At 33.9% G+C, this 25,759-nt stretch overlaps 3 protein-coding genes across 7 annotated transcripts; all 3 read right to left on the minus strand.

The window, feature by feature from the left end:
• Positions 1–5,197: 5,197 nt before the first annotated feature.
• Positions 5,198–10,658, minus strand: LOC18600065 (endoribonuclease). 3 transcript variants are annotated; one of them, XM_018122158.2, is made up of 12 exons: positions 10,322–10,658; positions 10,018–10,089; positions 9,652–9,731; positions 8,879–9,104; positions 8,757–8,789; positions 8,502–8,584; positions 8,319–8,391; positions 7,769–8,114; positions 7,300–7,631; positions 6,514–6,851; positions 5,943–6,300; positions 5,198–5,689 (listed from the first exon to the last, which is right to left on the minus strand). In XM_018122158.2, the coding sequence occupies exons 1-12, from the start codon at positions 10,397–10,399 to the stop codon at positions 5,474–5,476; spliced, it is 2,235 nt and encodes a 744-aa protein (XP_017977647.2). In that variant the 5' UTR covers positions 10,400–10,658; the 3' UTR covers positions 5,198–5,473. The 3 variants fall into 3 exon arrangements, with proteins under 3 accessions (XP_017977647.2, XP_017977649.2, XP_017977650.2); XM_018122160.2 differs by having other exon boundaries at positions 9,625–9,731; XM_018122161.2 differs by lacking the exons at positions 10,018–10,089; positions 10,322–10,658 and having other exon boundaries at positions 8,879–9,117; positions 9,625–9,731.
• A 609-nt stretch (positions 10,659–11,267) lies between these two features.
• LOC18600066 (serine/threonine protein phosphatase 2A regulatory subunit B''beta-like) lies at positions 11,268–18,049 on the minus strand. 2 transcript variants are annotated; one of them, XM_007030334.3, is made up of 13 exons: positions 17,435–18,049; positions 16,553–16,795; positions 16,311–16,416; positions 16,130–16,229; positions 15,682–15,787; positions 15,489–15,579; positions 14,410–14,551; positions 14,068–14,215; positions 13,766–13,875; positions 13,058–13,214; positions 12,530–12,655; positions 12,261–12,411; positions 11,268–11,959 (listed from the first exon to the last, which is right to left on the minus strand). In XM_007030334.3, exons 1-12 carry the CDS (start codon positions 17,582–17,584, stop codon positions 12,271–12,273), a joined length of 1,620 nt encoding a protein of 539 aa, XP_007030396.1. In that variant the 5' UTR covers positions 17,585–18,049; the 3' UTR covers positions 11,268–11,959; positions 12,261–12,270. The 2 variants fall into 2 exon arrangements, with proteins under 2 accessions (XP_007030396.1, XP_017977495.1); XM_018122006.2 differs by having other exon boundaries at positions 16,130–16,416.
• Positions 18,050–19,617: 1,568 nt separating this feature from the next.
• LOC18600067 (casein kinase 1-like protein 10) lies at positions 19,618–25,710 on the minus strand. Of its 2 annotated transcripts, XM_018121908.2 has the most exons (14): positions 25,167–25,710; positions 25,037–25,077; positions 24,206–24,275; positions 23,931–24,079; positions 23,744–23,839; positions 22,878–22,948; positions 22,387–22,448; positions 22,225–22,288; positions 22,037–22,121; positions 21,794–21,920; positions 21,079–21,152; positions 20,938–21,001; positions 20,497–20,630; positions 19,618–20,276 (listed from the first exon to the last, which is right to left on the minus strand). In XM_018121908.2, exons 1-14 carry the CDS (start codon positions 25,240–25,242, stop codon positions 19,992–19,994), a joined length of 1,398 nt encoding a protein of 465 aa, XP_017977397.2. In that variant the 5' UTR covers positions 25,243–25,710; the 3' UTR covers positions 19,618–19,991. The 2 variants fall into 2 exon arrangements, with proteins under 2 accessions (XP_017977397.2, XP_017977398.2); XM_018121909.2 differs by lacking the exon at positions 25,167–25,710 and having other exon boundaries at positions 24,201–24,275.
• Positions 25,711–25,759: the final 49 nt, after the last annotated feature.

Consider the following 25,759-nt stretch of genomic DNA (forward strand, 5'->3'; position numbering starts at 1 on the left):
CCCTCGTTTTGGTGCGAAATTACCCTTTCTGCCATTCACAGCAGTTATTTTGCCGGGACAGATTCACTGTAACTGAAAAACCCTCCTCCATTTGAAATATAATTCCAGAATTATTTTTTTAAAAATAAATTAATTTTTTCTAAAATAAAACACTTGTTTTTATTAAATTATTACGTTTCTTTCATTTCCCAATTATTTATTCAATGCACAATTTTTGTACATGGATAACTAGTACTTCAACAAATTCATTTAATTAACTTCAGAATTCAATTTTATGAGATATTTTTTTTCCTCTTTTGTGGAAAGAAAAATAATTACTTTCACTTCCCTGCTGTCATTTTTTTCCATGTTCGGTCTCGTCGTCACAGGAAACTTTAGCACCCGTACAATTTAATTTGCCCCTCGGTCTTGACAAAATTTACCCTCGTTGCCATTTCAGTTGGCTTCTTTCCCGTTCTTAAAAGATCTTGAAATTTAGTTGAAAGTTCAAAGGGTTGTCCGATGCTGACTCGGAATTCAGCACCGGCAAAATCAAAGGAAGTACTGTTCAAACAAGGCCTCCTAAATTAATTTCGCAATTTTTTCAAAACCCTATTATATAAAAAAAACATGCGGATCGATATTATATTTTTAACTCATTTTTATTAGATAGTACATTTAATCTCGGATTAAATAATTTAAAATGTGTTATTAGTTTCTTAAACTATTAAGATAATTAAACAAAAAAAAAACTCGAAACAATTTTGTTAAATTAATTCCTCTCAGATTGAAAAAATCAAGTAAGTTAAATCATTTTTAACTAAACTTGGTGAAGAATATATTAACTAAAAATAAAATTAGATGTGAAAAATCTAATATAAAAGTGTAAAATATTTGGGGTGGCAAATCGGAGTATGGTAAGAGTTAGAGAAAAATCCTCCACTAATTTATAAAATTAATTATTAAATAATTTCAAAAAGAAAGACAATTTGTGATTGTATTCTCATAAAAAGTTAATTAATATTATATTACGAATACCCATAATTTAGTCAAAAGATCGAAAAAAGGTATAAGTCGTATTCGACTTCAAATATTATACTAAAATAAATTTAATTAAATAAATTAAAAATGAAAGGAACAATAATTATAGAGAAGGTCTGAAAATGGAAGCAGTGGATTTGCATCACCCAATCTCTTTGGAACCACCTAAGCTTCACGTGAAATCTGATTGCCCTTCTGTACTTTTCCAAAGGGCATTTAAAACTAGTATATTTTTTTCTTAATTTGCCATTACTATGACTTGTTCCTACTCCCAAATTACTATCATTTTTTGTTCTTCTTGAAAAAAGCCCACATAGAGAAAATGCACCATTGATTTATTATATATATATATATTTTTTTTTTCTATTTTTAGGTTGGTCATAGTCCAAATTGATTGATTTCTTGGGCAATTTTTATCACAAATTTTAAGATGAAATGTTCATTTTAATTCTTTTATCTCAATTTTGATCAATTAATTTTTATATTCTTTAAAACGGATCATATCGAGAATAATTATTTAATTTGTTGTGTTGGCGTGATTATTAGGTTTACGTATGCTGACATGAAATATCTTTTTTTTAAAAAAAAATTGTCATCATATGTCAAATGCGAAATAAATCATTAATTTGTTTTTTGTATTTTCTTTTCCCTTTTCTTAACCCTAAGCCCAAACAATCTTAATTAATCTAAGTAAATATCATTTCCCAAAACCAAATTAGTAAAAAGAAAAAAAATGTAGAAAGGACAGTATCATTTGGTTTGTATAGTTGAATGATTCTACAGTGGTAGGCTTGATTTGATATAAATTTCTCACTTAATAAATAAATAAATAAAAACTTTTCTCCTTTTTCTTATTTGCTTTTGAGAAAAGTTAAAGAATTAAACTTTAGATTTTGAATCAAGTAAGAATCTTATTATCAATAATCAATGACTTTGTTCCCTCAAAAGTAAAAAAGTCATAAATTAAGTTTAATATTAATTTTAACTTACCCCCTAAATTTTCCAAGGAACTATCTTCAAAATGAAGGAAGCAACACAAACTATAAACAACATAATAATGAAGAAAAATATAATTACAAATTAAATTACGCGATAATTATAAGATTAAATAATTTTTATTTACTTTATTTTATTATTTATTTATTTATTTTTCATTTGAACTTTGAATAATGATCATAAAAATATACAACCACCTACCTCCAATAACTCCCATGTAACTTAACTTAATGCAAAAGTCAGAAGGATTGAGTCATCAAAACCCTACCAGGAGTCCTGAAAAGCTTCAAGCTTGATCCATGACTGTGCCATCATGTTTATTAAAGAATGGGGTGAGGAAAATAATTAAGAAAGGGCCTCCTTTTCCAATACACTTGAAGAACCCCATTACTCATGACCAAGCAAAACAGTTTGCCTCTTTTTTTTCCTTGTTTAGCTTTAATGTTTGACCTGATCAGTGCCCTATTCCTAACGTAGTTTCTGCAAAAAGCCATGCTTCTCTTTACTAACCTTTTGTATTTTATTATGGTTTTGTTTTTTTTTTAATATTTTTTTTGGGGTTGTTGGTGTGGACTATAAAGGTTGAGGTCCATATGATATCAATGGTAGTGAGGTTTGAGCTCAAAATGTTGGGAAATGTCCCTCTTTTATGCTTCTTAACCAGTACAAAATTTGTGGGGGGGGGGGGTGCTATCTTTTGCCTTAACACACACATGCTTTGCCCTTAAGACTGTCCCTGGTCCCCTTTTTTCCCCATGTGAGCTGTGGTTCCTCAACAAAGAGTCTCAAAAACCTTTTGTAATTTTGTGCCTTTGCTTTTCTTTTATTAGTGAAAGGACCCTTACTTTGGCCATGGAAACAAACTGAAAAAACTTAGCACTTCTCACTTTCTTTTGCCCAAGACAGGGGCTGTGGGTTCAAAAATCTGATTCCAAATCTCTGCCTGTCCAAGGTCACTTTCACAATTTTATGGCTGATCATGAAACAATGGTCTGTTAAGGGTACGTTGGCAACTGTCACCATTGTTGATTATGAATCTGAGGGTGATATGATGGCAACTGAGCCTTGTACCAGAGAAAAACAAGCTATAATTTGTCCTGTTGGTGACAACTCCTAAGTTTCTTTGAATTATTGGGATAAAGTTATATTTGTTAGTTTCTGTCATCTTTGGGGTCTTAAGCTTTACATTACTATACACATAAAAAGAAGAAAGAGAAAAAAAGAGTGAGCTAACAATGAATAGTTTATGTACTTGCTTAGCTCATAACTTGTGCATTTTATGTGATATTTATATACTATAATATTAGGCTTGAGTGAACTAGATAAAGAGATTAGACAATACAAACTATTTTGGGACTTAGAGTAGTTATGAGAATAAACTTGTGAAGGGGAGATACAGATCAAAATTACAGGGGAAAAAATGACCCAAGGCTAAGGGGTAGGCCTTGCCAAGGTTAAATCGCCCCTAAAACAGAAAGTTCCTCAAGAAAAGCTGGGCCTTCTTATTCCTACTTATGGAACTTCTTCCTTCTTCATCATCTTTCTTTCTTAATTTTTGGTGAAAGCATGATGAGAGAGATTTGAACCATTACCAATGTCAAGTTGTTAGGGGTGGAGTAGTTAGATTTGGATAAAAAAAATGACAAATACCCATCTCTTAAAAAACATGAAAAATAATATTAATACTTATTTATATACTCTCGATCGATATATTTTATGAAATATGATTCTAAAATCGAGTGTAAAATTATATTTCAATGTGATTAAAAAAATTACATAAGTGCCACTAATAAAAGGAGATGAAAAGTGAGAAAACAAGGTGATAACCAAAGACATAAACAAGTCTCCAAAATTTGACTTGAAAACTTTTGTTGCCAAGAACTATATAAGCAAATTGCTGGTAAGCAGTCCTTTTGATTTTGCTTCATCCTATGGAAAGCTACTTATAACTAATTACTAAAAAATCTATAGCAGACTCCTTAAAAGGACAAATTAGAGGATGTGACTTTGGCTTAGAGTTTTTCAAAATATGAACAATAAGACATGGTCAAGGTTTTCCATTATGAAGATTTGATGTTTTGCAATCAAATTAGTAGGATGTTGGGGTGACAAAACCTAACTCATATCATTTGAATCATTTTCTTAATAATGAAATGAAGACATCTCACATGCAAATTGTCCCATTTTGGAAAAATCATTAAAGTACTCTTTATTAGTCATTTTCATTCTTATTTTATTACTTTAGTTGTATAATTTTTGTGCATGTTGATTTATAAAAAAAATAAAATAAAATATTTAGACATCTCTAAGTTTTGATCAAAATTACACGAAAATTTATTAATTTAAAAAATAAACACTCAGGCCTAATAGCATTAACAGAAAAAGTAGAAAAACTAAAATACCTTTTCCTCTTTCTCTCAATGTTTCTTTTTTTTTTTCGAACAATTTGTTCCACCGGCAATGTTCCCTTACACCGACCAACCGTCCCATGACTAAATCTGGCACTCCCCGACGTCAAGGAGCGCCAGATCTAGCGCGATATGGAGCTCCAGATTAGAGGAGCACGACAACTCCCCTAATGGAGCACGACAACTCTCTCAAAGTTTATATAAGAGTTTTTTTTTTAAGAAAGAAAAAAATAAAATTTTATAAATGTAATTTTTAGCATGTTTGATGGTAAATTTGTCAAAAAAAAAAATTACCACATCAACAAAATAATAGAAATCTTAACATTTGAGTAACAATTTGACTTATGTGTCCAGCAACAGATATTTTTTTAAAATGAAATATTTATTTTTCAAACTAATAAACCTCCATATAATTTTGATCAAAACTTAAAAATATCAAAATATTTTACCAAAAAAACTATGTAGATTTATTGAATAAAAGTATATAGTTTATAATCAAACTTTGTCCAATGATTTACTAATTTAGTAAGGTTAGCTGTCATGGCTTTCATATGTCAACCTTAGGTATTTGTCACACTATAGCAAAAGAAAATGCTAATAAAATATCAAAGTGCCATGTTACTTCTGATTGGGTGGTGATGATGAGGGGCTTTCTCCTATGGTATTCTGCAGGAAATTCTCAGTCAGAATTACTATCAATTGAGACAGAAATTAAGAACCAGCCTTTTGCACCAAGAATAACTGACTTTACCAAGAAATTCTCAATCAGAATATACCCATAAATCATGCAATTTACATTGAAATTGACTTTACCAAGATTCTTTATATTCCTTGCAAGTAGATTACTACTTATTTGTACCTGGTAATGTGAGAGATTGATTGTAATGAAATCTTACAAATAAATAGACCGATAGAATTTCTCCTTCAAAAGCAAAGCACACCAGGGTGACTGTTTCAGTATTCCTCTTTAACTTTCGAAAATGAATCTTTTTTTCTGTTAACTAATCCATCCCTTGGAGCAAAAAGATGATGCTACTTGAAGTAGGTGGTCAAGATTTCCGGGCGAACAGCTCACAGGTGATTATATCTTCTGTGCATGCAGCAGACTTTCCAGCACCTAGCACAGGAACAAGATTGAAGATGGACTTCCCACCAACTTTAGCACTACCACTCATCTGATCAAGTTCCTTAAACGCGTCTGTGAACAAAAGTGACAATGTCTCCAAAGGCACATGAAGGTTTGGTGGGTAGTAGAATCTCAAACTCTAGAAAAAATGGGGAAATAAATGTGAGGAACTATACTGAAAACAGGAAGGCGTTAATAACAAATAAAACAAGAGAATTTATAAAATAAATGACAGATCCGCAAGTGAGAACCCCAGGAACCATGAAACAAAATCTAACATTGTGAAATTTTCTTGATGAATCTTGAGAAGCATTTTTCTAACTAAAGATCAACAGGATAGAACTCTATATAGAATCAATGTTAATAACAAGGCATTTGCTTAAGAAACTTACCATGGTGTCTTTCCAAGAGAAACCATTTTCCATAATGAATTTGTCAAGAACATAGATGCAGAATCTAGATATTCTTTTCATTTGGCCCTCTGTGAGATAATTGCGATGATTCCCATTGCTCCAATCAGCATTCATAGAATCAGAACAAATCTTCAGGGCAACTGCACCTGTGATAGACAAAACAACTGCACATATCTTTCCATGAATGACAAATTTCTGAATACAAGAATCGTGCCAGTCTGCAGGTTGGAAACCAAAATAACTGGGTGCCATTACACCAGAAAGGTCATTCAAAGTTTCTTCAGTCGTTTCTGATGTCTCTGGGACATAAAGAATAGGCTTTACTTCTACAAGTGCTCTGCAATACCAAAAATAAAAGGTGATGGAATGCCATGTGGTTATGCAATGCATATCATTACTTATTCAACTAGTCATTCAGTAAAAAATTCTAGTGACACAGCTGCCAGTAAAAGAAAAACACAGAATTTCAAGGTGAAAACTTCCTTTTTACAAGTCAGTTCATCAGCATCCTTATTATTCATTGGAAAGTTCAGACATATGGACCACTTACCCTTTTGGCAGATCTGGAACTAGGACATAAAGAAAAATAGGATCAAGCACTTCGGGTTTTCTCCCTTCATCCAAATGAGAAAGCTTAATTTGTTTCAGAAATGAATCCAGCTTGTCGTGGATTTTGGGTCTCTCGTCTGATGAAATATTTGTCGAGCAGTAAACCACAAAAATAATAGCAGATGTAGATATTGAGCAGTTAAAGCATTTTGCTACTGCCTCACTGTTTTGTAGTGCCTGCTCAAGTTCTGCAGTGGGGCCTCCACCACAAAGAGTCATTGTAGGTGGATTGAGTCCCAATTGACCAGCCATGTGGAGTATCTCCATATGCAAAGTTGCCTAAAAGTAAAACTGATCAAATTAAAAGTTGACTAGACTGCAGGCTGATAGAAACAATGCTATATTCATCTAGATATCAAGTATGACCAAAAAAAAAAAAAAAAAGAGAGAACCAGTCATCTTTTAACATTTAGCACGAGACCTCTTATAATCTATGATTCTGAAGGGATCCCAAACCAATCTCATTTCATCATGAAAATCATCACCATGCATACACTCCATCCCCACCATTCCCCCACCTCACCCCACCCACCCCCCCCCCCCCCCCCCCAACCCGCCCAAAAACAAAAAAAAAAAACCGAATGGAAAAAGTAAAAGAAAAAGTGGCTTAATTGTCAGACACTTTCTCTAATTTATTTCAATATTCTTTTGAAAAATATAAAGTAGAAAAATGTAAAAAAGGGATCTTCACTGATCGAGACCAAGTAAATCTCATGATTAAACATACCTGGCTATATGGTCCAATGCAACTTGGTGCCCAGCATGAAATACTTTGAACATGCAAAACCCTTTTGCTCTGATCATTGGCCACTAGTACTTCAATATATGCTCCACCTAAACCCGCTTGAATTAAAGGCAATTCAATAGTACTTCGTGATGGAACACCGTTAGGGCACTTGTCCTGGGTAATAAATTTCACATATGTCTCATTTGCCAGATTGAACTGATTCATATCAGAAATATAGAGATGGATATAGAGCACATGCTCCCAACCAAAACCATATCCTTGAAGTTGCAACTCAATTTGCCTAAGGATCAGCTTCAAATCTTCCTGCAAACCTACCAAATAATAATAATAATCCAGAACAGTTATTAATTGTAGTGTTGTATCTGAAAACACTGGTTAAATAGAAAGGAAGAAGACATTGCATGAGATGGCTACTGCACGTCTCAAAAGCATCCTTTTTTTTTTTTACCTGCAGAAGGTTCTGATTGATCTTGCAACCAGCAACAAATAGAAAATGTATCGGCCTTTTCTGTTTTAGAGAGGTGAAGCCTATGACTTGAAACTTCAACCAAGTCACTAGCTTCAGGAACAGACTCGCATGGTGCTTTGCATTCTAGTGGGTTTTCTCCTTGCACTTCAAATACAGAACTAATATTCTCCCGATAAAGATCATTGCTTTTGTCATTACCACTTATTGAGTTGGACTTTGCCTTTCTTTCCAAGTGAAATTTCAATGGATGTAGCACCCCAACTGGAGCTATGGAATCTGAAGAGTGCAGCACAACTTGGGATTCATCAAGCATGATTCGAGCATTCTGAAAAATTCTAAATGTTAAAAGTTATGATGAATAAACAATGAGCAAAGTATTTGCTAAATACAACTGGGACGCAAATCTACCTTTATTCAGTACATGACTATCGGTTATATCCTAAGCCACTAAAATGAAAGAAAGAATGGCGGGAATGAAGGTGCTAAGGCAAATATTTTCACCAGTAGACTAGTCAACAGTTAAGCTTACATGGAAGAGTGGGCAGTCAAAAGTCAAAGTTTCATATTCCCCTCCCTCACCACATACGTTTATTCCATACAAGCTGCCAAAAGGGAGTTAAAAAGGAAAAATCTAAGTTTGCAGCCACACTTGAAATATTAAAAGGTAAATCATGCATCTGAGCGAGAGAGTACAAAAAAAGCACTGACATACTCTTTCAGTTTATGCAGATAAGGTTTCAAGAATGCTATTTCTTTGCCCAAGTGCTTTGCAGGGTCCAACCCCATGGCTGCAACCTATGACATAATATTTCAATATAGAATACACAATATTTCAATTAAAATAGATATGATGAAGTATCTCATAAAAGAAATAACAAAAAAATAAATCGATATAGAACATGCAGAAAGACATCTAAAAAATGTTATAAAAATAATTAAAAAAGAATTAATTAACAATACTACATACCTTGACTGTGATAGCCACAATGCCATTCGTTATCTGAGAGGGACAAAGAGATAATAACATGTCAGACAAATGATCTGAATTCTGATTAACTACTATTCATTTAAAAAATAAATAAAAGTTACCATTTCTTGGAGAAGCAATGATTGATCTTGTTTCCACAAATATGCCAGAGAAACGAGCCCTAACCTTGAACAGACACTTTCCACCCTTAGCCTTTGATAATCTGATGCAATTGCACCGGAAGATACTGCTGTGATTGAAGGTATCTGTTTCTTAACTTCATTTAACAAAATAAACATATCTTCAACTTCATCACCTGGTGTTGTTCGGTAGCTAAGTTTCTGATGCCTACAATAGTCACCTAAAGAATCAGAATGAGAATTTGCAAAATTTACATTTGCCAAGTTGAAAGAGCAGATGCTCAGCTGAAAGTCAACTAATCTGACAAGCAGGCTATCTAGAACTTACTTTTACCAAACATAACAAAAATTTCTTCACGATATGCCTACTTACAAAATGAACTATAAATGCATTTTCCATGACGTTTCCCTGATTGTTAAGCAGTGAAAGGAAATATATGATTTGCCTAGCAGCATCACGTACAATCTGGCAATTGCATGATATGCACAAACAAAGAGATACATAGCGAAGCTTGCCAAGTTCTTAATAACAATGTTTACAAGTTCATATCAGCTAAAACAAACTTAAAAGGAACACATAACTAGAAATATGGAAAAGGCCAAATTACAGGACAAGCCAAGTAATTGTGACAAGACAAACAAAGATAGCTTTTCCTTATTTTTTTTTTTCATAATTGTGACACAGAGGGAGGATTATAAGTTCCCTGAAATAAGATAAATGGTTTTACCACAATATTCTCATTTAAAGGGCTTGCCTTGTGGATCCTTGTATTCGCCTTCGGAACAATGGAACTCCCATGCATTCTGCATAACTTACAATTATTTGGTGCCCTACCTGCAAAAAGAAGACATTTAATATTCATGTCGAATTCATGTACATATGCATATTTTGTAAACTCTTAGTTCCAAAAGAATTAAAAGAAAAATTTTTACTTAACAAAGAAACAAGTAAGATATTGTTACCACATTCATACAAGCGGAAATATATAAAACCATGGCGCATCTCATAATTTGAATTAAAAAAAAATCCTTTTTTACATGGCATAGACATGTGATAAAAATATGTATAAAAAGAAAAATGAAAAACAAAAGACAAGAATTGGAATTCAGCAGAGGCTTACAGTTTGATACATGTAGCTATCTAACTCATCCACTGAATCATCATCTGGTAGTAAATTAGCTACAGCAACAATCTAAACCAAAACACCAATAAGAAAATGTCAACTTCTTTGTAAACCATTAAATAAAAAAAAAAAGAATTTTAAGAAAAAAAAAATTCTATTACTGCTTTTGAGTACCCTTTTCTTTTAAGACACCATATTTCCCAAAAAGCTTTGAGCTTGTATAAAGCACTTAAAAACGTTGTTGGGTGTTTTTTTTTTTTTTTTGTTATTTTAATTTTCTCGGGAAACAAACAGAAAAAACCTGGTGGCCATATTGGATGCATTTCATCATTGCATAACAGCTATCTTTGCCGCCGCTGACTAAAGCCACCACCTTCATTGTCTCCGTCGTAGAATCAAACTGCAGTGATTTAACTTAGCAAATGAAATACCAGGAGTTAAGAGTCTAGTGTTCTCGAGATGAAGTTTGTGGCTTGGGGAAGAAGGGCTTAGGGTTTAACACTCCTTTTTTTTTTTTCTTTGTTTTTTCTTGCTTTACAGCTCTTCTGAGTTTGGACTATTATAGTGGTAACGGTTTGGACTGGGCAATCTTCACTTTCCACCCCTCCCTTCCTACTTTTTGAACTTTGAACTCTCTTTTATAGTGCAATATATTTTTTTTCAATTAAAATTTAATGAGAGGACATAAATAAAAGTTATTAAAATTTTCTAAAAGACAAAATTGTTTGATTTTGAGGATTTATTTCTGGTGTAGAGTTAAACAAGTCTAACAAAGAAAAGGAGATTGGAACCTTCTTCAGTTGGCTTCATCAACAATGTGATTTTTAGATTTCATTGTCAATCAGACAATGATTTCAATCAAACTTGGCTCTTATCAGATTTTTTTCTTTTGAAATATATTCTTCTTTTCTATTTAGATTCATCAACTTGCTACGAAATTTCCTTTTGCCCTTTAGTTTTGTACACGAAGTTGACCCTATCATATGTCAATAAATATCTCCAATTATTTATATATATATATAAATACATCCGGTCATTTAACTTATTAATTAATACATTAATCTTTTTTAAAAAATAAAATTTAAATTTCACTCTAATATATATATATATATATGCACAAAAAATTATAAATTATCTTAGTGCATGCTGCCTCTTTTTTAAATTTACTAGGTTGAGCAATAGCCCTGTTTGAGGTGTTAAAGGATCAGGAAAATTGTTTGATCAATATACACATATCCCATGAGGCATTTAGTTCAATAATTCCCAATACCACTTTCAATTGTAACTCCCACCTCTTTATTCAATTAACTTACAACACCAATTTCGAATTTCACAAATAAATACACCATTTTACTTAATCTATCTTCATAACACATGACTAAATGGTAAAAAAAAAAACCCCAAAATGGAAATGAAAAAAAAAAAAAAGGGGCGGGGGAAGGAGGAAACAACTAAAATCAATTGCTAAATGACCACGATCCAAACCAAAATTGCTACATAAATAGAGAGCTAACACGCCAACCCAGTAACCAACCATACTTGATGAAATCACTAAATGAACCAACTAGGACCCAAGGGAGGAAAATAAAAACGGACTTAGATTGTATCTTAAATTCAAGAATGGAAAGGATAGTAAAATGTTCCGAGCTTCTTTAAACCTGGATTTCAATTATCACCGCCCAGCAATTACTCGTCCATGTGACAATTGCTTAGAAATAAAGCCTGGCCCCAATTGCATGATTCATCATTTGTTTGTCAAATCATGCATGCAAAGGCCTCAAAATCCTGACTTGTGCATCAAGAGTACATCCCACAAGGCCAAGCTCAAAAATTTCCTCCAATGAGATCCGACCGCCCATTCAAGGCCCGACTCCCTTGGTTGACATTCCCTTTCTGGTGCCCAGCATAGAAGAAGTGCGTGGAGCTCTTCTCTGAGCACCTGTAATGAGCGACATGAAGATCATGCAAAAAATAAGTCAGATATAAGATGTGAACAGAAATTTGTTGTCGAGTTTGCATGAAATTCCAGGTTGATTGATTATAAATGCTTTGCTGTCATTTTAGCTTAATTCTTAATCTTGAGCATTCGCAGACAGCTAGCACCCAATCTGTTACTAGGACCTGAAGACATCCCTGCCCCAGCTGAGGCAATCTGTCTTCAGCATTAGCTAGTACCTTTTTTATTTCACAAAAAGCCAGAACAATACAAAAACAGCAGGACATGAACTGGAAAATCTTACCCTATTCAGCTTAGAAGGGAGCCTCAAGTGATTCATCCCAAACTTCTGCACTTCCATTAGAGGCATCTTCGACATCTTCTTCCATTGAAAGCCTAATATATTCTCTATGTGCAAAACGATCCCACTCTGTCAATGTAGGATTCTCACGCTCCTGTTGTTCCGACATAAACAAGGCCGTTATCCAAAACTTGCGAAGAAGTGCAATGGTGCACAGTTCCTTCTACAGGTAATATTAACCAAGTAAATTAGAGCTGACATATCACGTTTACCTGACGAATGAGGAATGGATCACGAGTTTCAAAGGCCATGAATTTGTTAAGATTGAAAAGGATATTGAAAACACTTCCAGAAAGTTTAGAACCTTTCAGGTCACACAATGTGATATAGCTCTCATCCTGCAAACAAGAAAATTTCAATTGTCAAAAATGTAAAACAATCTATCTTCATTAGCAATGTACGGGAAGGAGAATTTAATGGAAAATCAGCTCCTAAGGGCCCAACCCAGAATATGGTAAAAGGCAGTTCACAGGCTCAGGGCCTTAATCTCACTAAATGATCTATTGTAAAGCAGCCATGAATGCTTCAAGAGGAACATGAAAAGCGATCAACTCAACATTTGCCAGAAATCTGCCTTACAGACAATTGAATGATACCAGCATAAATCTTTTAAGTTAGAAATTACAAGCAGAACTTAGCAAAGATAAGAGTATTCTGATTCATTTCCGTGAACACACTCCCATATGCACTGTACTAAAAAGGAAAGGATACAGAAAGGGAACAATGATAAAATGGCAAACCTCTGGTTTAATCATGTCAATTATCTGACATAAGATGTCCTCAAAGAGCACAGGCTCCTGGGCCATGCATTCCATTCGATGCAACTGCTCCTCATAAAAGAATTGCATTTCATTACGTGTGATAACTCCATTACCATCCAAATCTATACACTTGAACCTACAAAAGAAAGAAATATAATGCCCCAATTACTAGCTAGTAATGGCATAATTCCCCACCCTGCCAAACTATGTCGAAGTATTCCACAAGAAACAATAATGGGAAGAAAAAAAAACCACTAGCCAAGAATAAAAAATTACTCATAAGTCAAATCTCAATGCCATTGATCATTCAGAAGCTCCACCCCTCAAAACACTCTGCTATTTCTCACACTCTGACAGCAGGGCCAAAAATATTAAAGGGAAATATTCATAAAGCTACAAATGAATCATTTGCATCCTTTGTTTGCTTAGTTAAATTTGGTTGATTAAGACTAATTCCAATCAGTAGCTTCAGACTAGTCTTTCTGAAATTTTAGGTGAAAAGTGGGAAGGAAAAAGAAAAACCTACTTTTAGATATTGTTGAAGGACTTTTTATAAAAGTCAGTTCATATGAAAAAAAAAAAAAAGTGTATTTACTTCAACATTAACGAGGTGAGCTTCAAACTCTGTAATCAGTGCACAAAATCCACAATACCCTTGAGTCTACAGAGAAAGAGCACAAAATATACCAATACTCAAGACTAGGCTCAGATGGCTTGTCCTCCTCTGCTAGGATAAAATAGACAAAATCTTCATACCCCATCTTTCCTTCAACCTTACTGGTAAACTTTCTTGGAACCTATGATGATTTGAAAGCATAACATGAGTGAAAAATCAAAATTTAAAAATAAATATCAATCAATGAAACAGAAAAAGTTATAGAAGAGGAAAGTGATCTAAAATAGACAGTTCAATTAAACAAAAAACCTCCTTTTGCAGGTAGAATGAGGTTTGGACCAAGGAACAAAAATATTATTAGATTTGGACAAACCTGAGAAAATATTCTATTGACAATCTGGTAGGTAAGCGCATGGTTACCATATCGGATAAGGTTCTCCTTGTCAATCAAGAAATCATGATCTGTATCCAGCTCCCAAAACTTGCAGTATATCACGTAAAAATGTTCATATGAAAAGTACCTGTATATGTGGTGATATTTTTTCAAAAAGGAGAAGAAAAGTTTGAATGTCGAAACAATAGGCATCAGACACAATGTATTAACCATGTATCAAAGCAATTATACAAATTTATTCATATTTTTTGGAATTTGAAAGCAAAATAAAAATCCGTTTCCTAGTGTATGCATTCAAGGAGATTCAAGCCAAGTCTCTACCTCAAAACTTTGTTAATGTCCTCTTCCTCATCAGCATGTAGCATGGCATCAATCAAGTTTCCACGTTTCAACTCCCTAAGAGTGAGGTGACCATTCCCAGATCTATTTATGTAGTAATATATTCTATATATTACCGTTTCAGCTGGCCATGTGCAACAAAAGTTATGTTAACAAGCAACATCAATAAAAATGAATGGCATATTCTGCAGCACTTGGGACAACCACGACTTGCAAACAATTGAAAAACACAGAGGTAGTAGTTTATGCTAACTGTGTGAGCAATGGTAAACATCATATTGAATGGGAAAGGATCCTGTACATGTTAAGGCAAATATCCAATAAGCTGTAATGCATGAATTGGTAGGATATTTGAGTTTCATTTTCTGTCACACAATTATAATATGGTCCTATTGCAACCTCTCATTCAATATGTCAACAATCAGTCATTCTAATTTAAAAAGAACATAAGATTATGTGCACATCAAATTAAAAAGATAGGTCTGTTTATAAGAATTTCTTGTGTGAATTCATCATCTTAGAAACAGGCATTTTAGAAAAAGGAAGCCAACCAATTGAAACCAAAGACCAAAATGAGAGCTATATTGCCATCATTCTTACTAAAGACAACCAACAAACTAAACAAGAATGCAAATTCTGTTTTCTATGCACCTTTTTTTATGTCCAAGAGATGTGTAAATTTCATAACTTTCTGATCAAAGAGTAGGCTTGGGTTTCTTCCTAATTAACATGCTACTGTCATTTTATTAATAATTATTAACATAGTATTATACATTATTAAACACATTAGAGACAGAACTACTTCATCAAAGAAACAGAGTGAACTGCACTCATAGAAAATCACATGAAAATAAATGCATTTACAGGATTTGCAAGTTCAGATCTTCGTAGTTCCAGCATTTAATGACAGAATCAGTTTGGCAACAACTCATTATAAGCATTCAAATGCCTTAGATATTGTAAAAGGAGGGGGAAATATCAGAAAGTAAAAAAGTCTTGCATCTCAAAATCACATTGAAATGAAAAAACTGCCAAAAAGTATCAAACCGATGAAAACGAACCATATCTTTCCTGAAACTCAGGTGTACTCTGTAAGAACTCCAACCCTGGATGTGTTGCCAATAGTTCTCGAAGAACAGGTTTGAAGTCGTCCTGTCAAATTGGAAAGTATAGAAGAAATTAAGTTTAAACATAGACTAATAGACTATCAACCAATATTGCAATTGATTTAAGTTCTCAAAAACGTATAAAGACCTGAGTGAGGTATGTGAGATCTGGTTGCTTTAATATTGTATATATTTGGGTAGCTATATCCATCGTCAACATGTTGCCATTGACCCAATAATCAATAAATGCATCTCTACAAGTAGATAAGAGGAAAGCTCAGTAAAAGCTACAATATGAAACGAACTAAATGATCTCACAGCTGAAAAGCAATTACAGGGAGAAGTAACTGAGTAGGAGTCAGATTCTACAATAATATTTTCATCTGTTTTCACCATCAGTAGCAATTTAAATTTACAACACATACTTCTCCGACTAGGTCCAGCATGGAGAGCACCTCACCACAGAAAAAGAATCAAAATATAATTTTTTTTTTATTTTCAAATAAAGAATGGCCATAATCCTAGCAGTTTCAAAGGATAAGATGGATCTAAGATAAAAGTATAGCTGTTCCACTTCCATAAACAAGAGAGTATACCTTGTAATCAAACCAGTGCTATTAACATCAATTTTTCTGAAAAGTGATGGGGAGAAAAATGATGGCAGCTTGCAAATTTCCTTAGTCACTAGTTTGAACTCTGATACATATAGACAGTAAAACACAAATATCAGAAGAGTTCCAGAAACATCTATTAAAGCAATGCTTACATGTATCTTACCATGCAGCTGCAGCCCATCTGGGTGGCCATAGAAAAACTGACTGATTCGAAACATGCATTGTTCTTTAAGCTCATTTGGAGGTGGACGACCATTTTTAAAGTAAAACTGGAGGCATTTTCAAGTACCAACATTACAAGTGATCACCATCTTCAGAGTAGAAAGCTAAACATAGCAGATAAAACACAACCAAGAACAGCAATGGAGAAAGAAAAATAGCATATTAATTAACCAGGACCCAAACCTGAGGTATCAACTCTTTCATGGGCTCACTAACTACTTTCAGTGGAGAACCCAAGTTTGAAGGACCAACCCTTTGTTTTGTTATACGAGGGGAACCAGATGTACTTCTTGGTGAAAGGGGAGGTGCACTGCCAGCAGGAAACATGGAAGGTAAAGAATTGCTCGTGGCAGTACTTCCACTGGAGGTATTTCCATGAACGTTTAAGGGATTACCAGCCTTTGCATCATTAACCAATGATGTCACCTAGCAAAGCAACAAGAGTTAAACAACAGTGCACCTCCACTCATAGGTTCAGAGGAATATTTAAAAAATTTTATATGAATTCAATATGTTCTGCTTTAAAGTCACTAAGGAGGAAAATTTTCATATTTAAATACAAAACAATATTCGTTTTATCATTATTTGAGACTAGGCAAAAATTAATCTGGGATATTGTGTAGACCGTTAAGTCCCCAACCTAAAACCAATTTGGTCAAGAGTAAACTCAAAACTTAATCAATATGGGATAATACCACTTGATAAAGACATCTAGAAAATCAACAATTGAAAGTCACAACATCCCTTTAGCATTGATTTAATCCATTAACATACCTTAATTCCTTTGTTAATACGAAATTTGCATACATATATACATAATGAACAAATTAAAACATATAATAAAATGAAAATAATGCCGCATCAAACATACTTCAATTATCATAAAAATAAATTACTTCTTTCTATTTTTTTTTTAAATTATCCTATCAAATTAACCAAGCAATGGACTGATTAAAACAATGTAATGGCAACTCAACGCAATCATTTTCAATTCAAGTCACCGAAAACAAAACAAAACAAATCAAACACCGCGTGAAGATTCGAAATCAAAAAAACGCGAAGTACCAGCTTGTTAGTATCAGGAAGCGAAAGCCACTGTTCGAAAAGCTTTTGAGTGAATTCAGGATTGGATTTGAGAGCTAATGGAGACATCTCCTGGAGCTGCAATAGCTCCGCGTCCAAACACGCCACATCTCCGACAACAACTGCCTCCATTTTTTTTCTTTTCTTCACATAACCAAACAGACCTCAAACAAAGTTTCCGCACAGATCAAAATAAAACTCAGCTTCCACAAATTAAATTAAAAAAAAAAACAAGAAGAAGAAGAAGAAGAAGAAGATTTAAGCTCAGAAATTCATTTTTAATAATCAATTGGAAAATGTGAATGAGAAACTCCGATTTGGAGCTAAGAAAGCATTGGAAACTCTAGATCTTCATGGAATCAGGAAACGGAGTTAGACAAAATATTCTTATTTTTCGTTTTTCCTTTTTAGCGCGTTAGCAAAAGAGTGATTGGGAGGAGAGAAAGTGAAGGAAAGTGAGAGATTAATTTTCTTTATTGAGAGACAGAGGAGGGTGGAAGGAGGGGAGATCGATGCGATTCAAGAGGGAGATTAGCTAAGAAATTGCAGAGATTTGAGTAGCATTTGAGAAAAAAGAGAGAGAGAAAGAGAGCCCTTTTTTCTTCTTAAAGGAAAAATAATTTAGTGATTTTTTTTTGTGTGTGAAAAATAGCTAAACGGATCCACGTGGCCATGTAGGCAAGGGGGGTTGAAGGTAATTATATTTCGGTCTTCGTCACGTGCTAAGAGCGTGAGTAATGTTTACACTATTTTGTTTTTCTTTTTTGGCTTTTTTTTTAGATTGAACTTTATTTTTTATATATAATATATTATTAGATAGGTAAATAAAGTCAAAGACTCGAAAGATTTGGGCCATAAACCAATTTCAAATGCGTTGGAAAGTCATAGACTTGAATAACGTTTCTCTCAAGTCTTTTCAAATTCGGTGGATAAATTGGAAAATAGTATTTTGCAAAGAGTTAATATTATTTTGCATTTGATATATAATACTCTTTTCAATCTTTTTGATCTTTTTTAGAAATAAAAGATTCGAATTGTTTCTTTATGGAATATTAACCGTTAGCTCATATATAACCGTTAGATCATATATTAATGAGATTCGCATCTAATCTTTTTATAAAATATTTATCGTTGAATCAAATATTGTTAATATTTCTATTTTAATTTATTGCTTTTTAAGAAAACCATTAAATTATTATAATTGGTGTTACATTATGTAATTGACATACATAAGAGGATAAAGAGTTATCCAATCATACCAAAATATACATTAGTTATTTTCTCTCATTTTAACCAAATTATATTTTTCTTAATTTAAGAATTTCATTCTTTTTTTAAAAAAATTAAAAATTCATAACTACCCTTTATAGAAATATAAATATATTTATCGTTGAATCCAATATTAGAACGATTAATCTTTTTATTTCAATTTATTATTTTGAAGGAAAATCATTAAATTAATAGTGGCATAAAATGGGAGGTGAAGTGTAATGTGGGTGCAGCTTTATGTGATTGAGATACATAGGAGGATAAAGAGTAGGATGCATACGCAATCATCGCAAGAGAAAACGATAACAAAACAGTGAAGTTGGGATATTTAATGCAATCATGGGTGCATCATATTTTTCATCCTTTAGACCAAATTCAATGCCACCTTCTTTTTGGGCTATCTACCCCCCCATTGTCAAATTGGTATAAGCAAATTATTGGTAACCTAACAAAATGATCACCATGCAATTCCTTTATTCTTATAAAAAAAGGAAAAATAAAGAAGGATTTTTTTTATTATTATTTGAAAGGAATTAGGTACAAGAAGCGGAGTACCTAACATATCTGTGAAGGAAACCAAGAAAAAAATGGAAAGAACATACCAGATCTATTGGATAAAAGTAGGATTGTTTCCCAGTTCACCCTGTTCTCACCCTATTCACAAGCCATTAAGCTACCAATTCCCAATTCTTAAAACATGCAAAGATTGGATCCTCTAAGCAAATTAGATTAGAGTATCCATGTGATAAAAGGGGTAATCTTTTCTTTTCGGATGTGACGCACGTAAACACCCAAGATAAAAGGGGGATAGCTTAGCCCTAAATGGTTCTCATTTCCTTAAAATTAGCAAGAGAGAAAAAGAAAACTATAGGAGCAAATCAAATTACATTTGCTGATTGCATCATAGAAAAGCAACTAATTCAAAGAATAAAAAGGAATAAATCTGTTTGGACAAGTTGGAATGAAGAACAGGAGCAATCAGCAAGTACAGCTTTACTTTGAATAAATATTAACAAATTGGGAAGGAACCTTTTTTTTTTCTTTTGAAAAAAATAAAAAGGCCTGGATCCCAAATCTTAGTATCCTCCTCTTCACGACTCTACAACAACATAGCATGATGACAAGTAAGACAATTGCATATATTTCCATCGAAAAATGTGGAATTTAGGTGTGACGAGACCCATTAATGCGTGTAAGAAGTACGTTTTGACTGAAATGGGAATCTGAGGTTTACACCAAAAGAAGCACCATCTCTTACCAAATGAAACATTCACCCCTTCCTCTTATCTGTGACTCTCGAATGGTGATCAGAGCTTTTGTTCTGATCTTCACGGATACCTTTTGAGGTTGTAGCTCGGGAGAGAGACGATTTGTGCTCAGACCCAGAATGGAGTCTCTGGCTGGTGGAGAGGCGACTACTACCTGAAAGAAGCCAACTTGATCGACTATCACTGGGCCCCACAGAAGAGGCTGGCCTGCTGCTCGAGGCAACCGCCCTCTTGGACAAGCTGCTAGGGCGGGTGGAAGAAGTTTGCCCCCTTCCAGAATCATTGTCCTGGAAAAAAATTGAGAGAAATTCATAAATAGCCCTCAAAATAAAAGATGAAATCTAGAGCACTGATTTGAACTCTACATGCATCATATATTCAAAGACGTGGATGCATCAAAATTTATTCAAGGAATTGCATACAGTAGATCCAGATTCATATAGGAAACGGGCCAAGAGACAATAACTGAAAGTAAATGCAACAAAATTTATGGCAGTCAATGCCTACCACATCCTTTGATGGTGATGCCCTCTCTGATACCTTCTGCTTTGAATGATCACTGAGATGTCCACTACCTGAAGCATTTTTCCTAGTAAATACCTCAACAGCACCTGAAAATCTATCGCGAATTTCTCGTCCCACTAGTCAAAATATGTAAGGGAAAAGGAGGAAAAGCATTAGGATTCACTTAACAAGAAGGGTAAAGAATTTTTTGCTTCCACAAAGTAACAACCAAGAAACTTCCTAAATCACCCTGCCACAGAAAGGCTATGTTAAGTATCCAAGCCTCAAGCATCATAATTGCAAATTGGGAATTGTATTTAGAAGTAGGAAGTCTGGAAAACAACGAAAATCAAGTAATTCAAATACATCCTTGGCAGTCCAAACATTTTAGTTACACAAAACTGGATCCCCCTCCCTACACCCTCTCTGGATAACAGAGCACACCTGATGGCTTCTCTGTTCTTTCAGCAGATGGTCCAGCATTTAAAGCAGCTTTTCCACCTGACGGCTGAAAAGACACAAGAAAGAAAGTAAGAATAATCTGTGATAGGAGAGAAGTAAAGCACAAGATTTACAAACACTGACCCGTTGTCTAGAGCTACCAGTGAGCTGGGGATACTTGAGTATGGTCCAGTCAAATACATAGTCAAACTGATATCCTGCCAACAAAACCACCTTGAGAATCAAAAGGCACTAAACACTTTACCAGCCTTCAAAGAAAAATTTTCAAACAATGTTGTCTCATGATTTTATTGGCAAGTAATCTTATCATGCTTTCCAAAAAATGACAACATCTTGAAAGTAGGAAAGCTAAGTTCAGCTAGCAACAGAATGAGCTCTCACACATGTTTATCCATATTATTGTAACAAATTGTGTTCACCACACATTTCAAATGCATCTTGACAGGAGTTAAGACACATCCTGTCTTACCTGTTAAGTCCGGTACAGTTGGTATTTAAATCCCTGTTCATTTTCAAGGTGTATGACTTACATACTGATATATAGGTACAAGAAATTATTGCACATCATCCACCAATCTATGCAAAGTTTGTGATACAATTAAATGACTCTATACATGACCAGAAGAAACTAGAAAGCTATGTCATCAAGATGCCAGAAAGCAACCCACCTTCCAATTGCTTCCACTATATGCACAAAATTTTATATGCATCATGGTCATTCTTGTTGAGACCCACACATTATGGGCATTACAAAGGATACAAACAACTCCTAACTTCCACCATAAACTAAGATATTATAAAAGTATTTAAATAGGAAACTACAGTCTTTGGCTCTGACCTTCTCGAATAAATAAGTCTCGGAAAAGCCTCTTCAAGTATGAGTAATCTGGCTTGTCTTCGAAGCGTAATGATCGACAATAATGAAAGTATGATATGAACTCTGATGGATGTGACTTGCAGAGTACCTGAAGGAAGGATTTGCACATTTGTGTAATTAGTTATAAATAAGAGAAGTGTAATGACAAGGTGAGGGCACCAGCCTTGCATTTCATATTCAGAATTCGATTGAAATTTAAAATACCTCAACAGGAGTTAGCATCTTCTTTTCACTGATTTTATCATACTTCTGTTTTTTCGTCCCTGCCTTCAGGCCCTGCCAGGGAAGGCTGATGCCAGCAAAACATAAATTTAAAGAACATGACCAATAAGAAATATTTTTCACATCAACAACTTGGAATGCACAAAGAATAGTGCTTATAACGTTATAACCTTCCTCGTAAAAAATACATCAGCACATAACCCAGTGATTCCAAATCATCTCTTCGGCTTTGTTCTGTACATGAATCGAGCAACAATTAGATTACACAATGCACATCATGTCTAACATGCATAAGCAGAAACAATGAATAACTAATGTGGCACTTTACCCACCAACTCCAAGGTGAGTGTTAACGCTTGCATATCGAGCTGTGCCCGTAAGATTCTTGTTTTCTCTGTGAAGATATCAAATTCACAGAAGTTGAAACAAATTGAACATGAAGACTAAGTAGTTAAACAACCACTCAATTAAACCATTGAAACTAATCCTAGATGCCTGCCAAAAATGTGATAACTTTCAACACATATTATATTAGCACAAAAGCAATAGAACAACAAACAACGTAAGCAAAATCAGGTCAAATACCACAACTGTTCAAGAACTTTCAAAATACATGGGTGACTCGCCTCTCCAGCTTGTTTAGCTAGATGTTATCATGCTCAAGGAGAGTCACCAATTGTAAGCAATTAGTTTACAAATATCTATCTCTCAGATAAAAAACATTTTACATACAACTGATAAAAATACAAAATAAATAGAACAGCCGAAAACCTTAGCTCATTGTGCCACTATTTGGGATACAAAACAAATGGCAAATGCATACCTATAGGGTATGTGTTTGTGAGTTTGAAGATCCCTATACTTTTTAGCAAGGCCATAATCAATAATATACACCTGTTACATAATCCATGAGATGGTTAGTAGCAAATCCATAAAGTAATCAAAGCAACCATCTCAGTCACCATATCAAGATTTGAGGCTTTTAGTAATGGCATTTCGCATACTCAGCAACTACAGCTGCAATAACTTTTGGGAATTTACCAGTATGGCAATCTCCAAGTTATCAACTATTGATACTGGCAAAAAAAATGGAAACAAACTTCAATATGCAATTGGTAACTGACATATAGCATAGACATGAAATACTTAAATAAAGCTAAACTCAAGGAAAGGCCATTCTAAAATCCTATAAGAGGATATCAGGATAAAATTTTAATTCCCCACTAGACACGAAAAAAGTGATACATGTTCTTTCAGTTTGTTAATTTCACCCTTTATCAAATTAAATAATTGCATCATATTTAAGATGCAAAAATGCTTATGAGAAAGCTTCAAGACGAAATCCCATTGATGCATCAACAATACAAGATCTTGCAGCTCACAGTGTACACAACAGAAAATTAGCTTTTACTCTGAAAACACAGTAATTTTCTTTTTTAAACTCTCTTATTGTAATATGAAACTATTAACTGCTAAGAATATGACTATGAAGTCTTTTAAGTGATGAGAAAAATTAATATGATATCTTAAGCAACACATATATGTATTAACAAGATTAAAAGTAACAAAATTTCACTTTAATGATTTCCACCTTTCTCTATTGTCACCAATCATGAAGCAAGACGATGTTCAAAGGAGTACACTCCACCACATAACTAGAGAGTGAAAGCATCACATTAGCTCATATACCTGATTGGCTTTTCGTCCCAAACCCATTAGAAAGTTGTCAGGCTTTATATCACGATGAAGAAATCCCCTTGAGTGCATAAATTCAACTCTGTTGATCTAAAGGGTTAACAGCAATAAGAGAACTCATCACATGTGATGCTAACATAGGCAGCAAAACAAAGTTCTTCAGTGAGACAGGTAAACATACTAACTGATCAGCGAGCATTAACACTGTCTTCAAAGAGAGCTTTCGATTGCAGTAGTTGAACAAGTCCTCAAGGCTTGGCCCTAGAAGCTCAATAACCATAATATTGTAGTCACCTTCAACTCCAAACCACTTGAGGTGGGGAACCCCCGCTTCATCAAAAACAATAAACAAAACAAACAATGAACTTTAGCTCATGTGTTTCATATTAAGGTCCTTTCTTCACAATTCACTAATTATAATAAATTACCAGCAGAGCAAAATAAATAAAACCTTACTTCCACCCTGAAGAAGCATGTACAATTTTGACTCATAGTGAAGCTGAGGGTGCTTGGTCTTCACAGGTTCCTGAAGTTGTGGGGAAAAAAAACCAGGTGGTCAAAAACCAAATAGATTAAGGTAGGGAATCAGTAGAAACATTCAAAATTTACTTCTCATAACATTTCAGGATTGGTGATTTTCATACTAAAATGCATGATATTGTCGCAAGATCTAACATACTTCTATAATGCAAAAAATCTCAGTATAGTCCCTTTTCAAAGATATCAAAATTTTTCTATCATACATGTCCAACTTCAACAGAGATAATGCTTCGACTGCTTTAAAGAGTCAAAAAACTTGCAAAAGTGCCCCCAAAAGCCCCTGCCCCAAAAATTAATATATCTTTTAGTCCACATCTCTATTCTCATCAGCATTTTCCAAAGCCTCTAACTCATCTTTTAGCATCCATTCCATCCAATCTAGTAGCAAACTCAAAACCTTATCATCATTAACAGCATGTTCTAATCTAACAAATCTCTTCGAATCACTACTTCCTCAATAACTAAATCTATTGAAAAATTAGCACACATTCTCATAATAACTTAAATAAACTCATATTTCCACATAGAAAATATATAAAACGCCAACCGATTGCATTGACATCGCCAAATACAACAAGCACGGCATAATTAACCTTAATTCAGAGATAAAAAATGAAAAACTAATCCCTATAAAAGTTTCTTATATCCGGTGATCATATACCGATATCAAAAATCAGCAAATCACTAACAAAAATTAAACTAACCAACATGTACCAAACTATTTATTCCAAAAATTAAGGCTCATACCATCTTTACAGCAACTTCTTCCCCAGTCTGTATATTGACCCCTATAAAAAAATAATTACCACATTAAATCAGATTAATTACTTTGATTTAAAAAGGTACAAATAAAGAGAGAGAGAGAGAGAGAGATTACCAAGGAAGAGCTCGCCAAAAGATCCAGCTCCGATCTTTCGACCCATTTTGAATTTCCCACCGACAATATGATCCATTATCAATTTTATTGATTATTAGACCAAAATTAATAAAAAAATTAAAATGAAAATTTACAATCAGGGGAGCTCGGAAAGGGAGATACAAAAGACGGAAATTATTGGATCGATGAGCCGCATTGCTGATTAAAAGGTAAAACTAAAAAATGGTGGAAAGTTTTCGTGGAAAAAATCCAATAAAAAGAATAAAAACAAGAAGATTATCAAATGAAGAGAGGAAAAGATGGCGGGAAAAAGTGAGAGACAGAGAAGGAAAGAAAATGGAAGATTTGAATAAAAAGAAGAAGAAGAAGAGGAATATATCTGTTTTCTCTGTTTCTCTGATTTCTTTTGGAGTTTGAAGGAAAAATAAGTTCTTTCCTCTTTTTTTTTCCCTTAAAACAACGGAACTTTTTCCTTTTCTTTTCTTTTTTTTTTTTTTCTTGTGATTTCTCTTCTCCTTTCTCTCTCTCTCTCTCTCTCTTATTGCCTTTGCTTCGTGCACGGTCAAGAAGACGGCTCGAGCAAGGCACGTGAA

Source organism: Theobroma cacao, chromosome 5, assembly GCF_053813885.1.
Source record: "Theobroma cacao isolate CCN51 chromosome 5, ASM5381388v1, whole genome shotgun sequence".
Taxonomy (NCBI): Eukaryota; Viridiplantae; Streptophyta; class Magnoliopsida; order Malvales; family Malvaceae; genus Theobroma; species Theobroma cacao.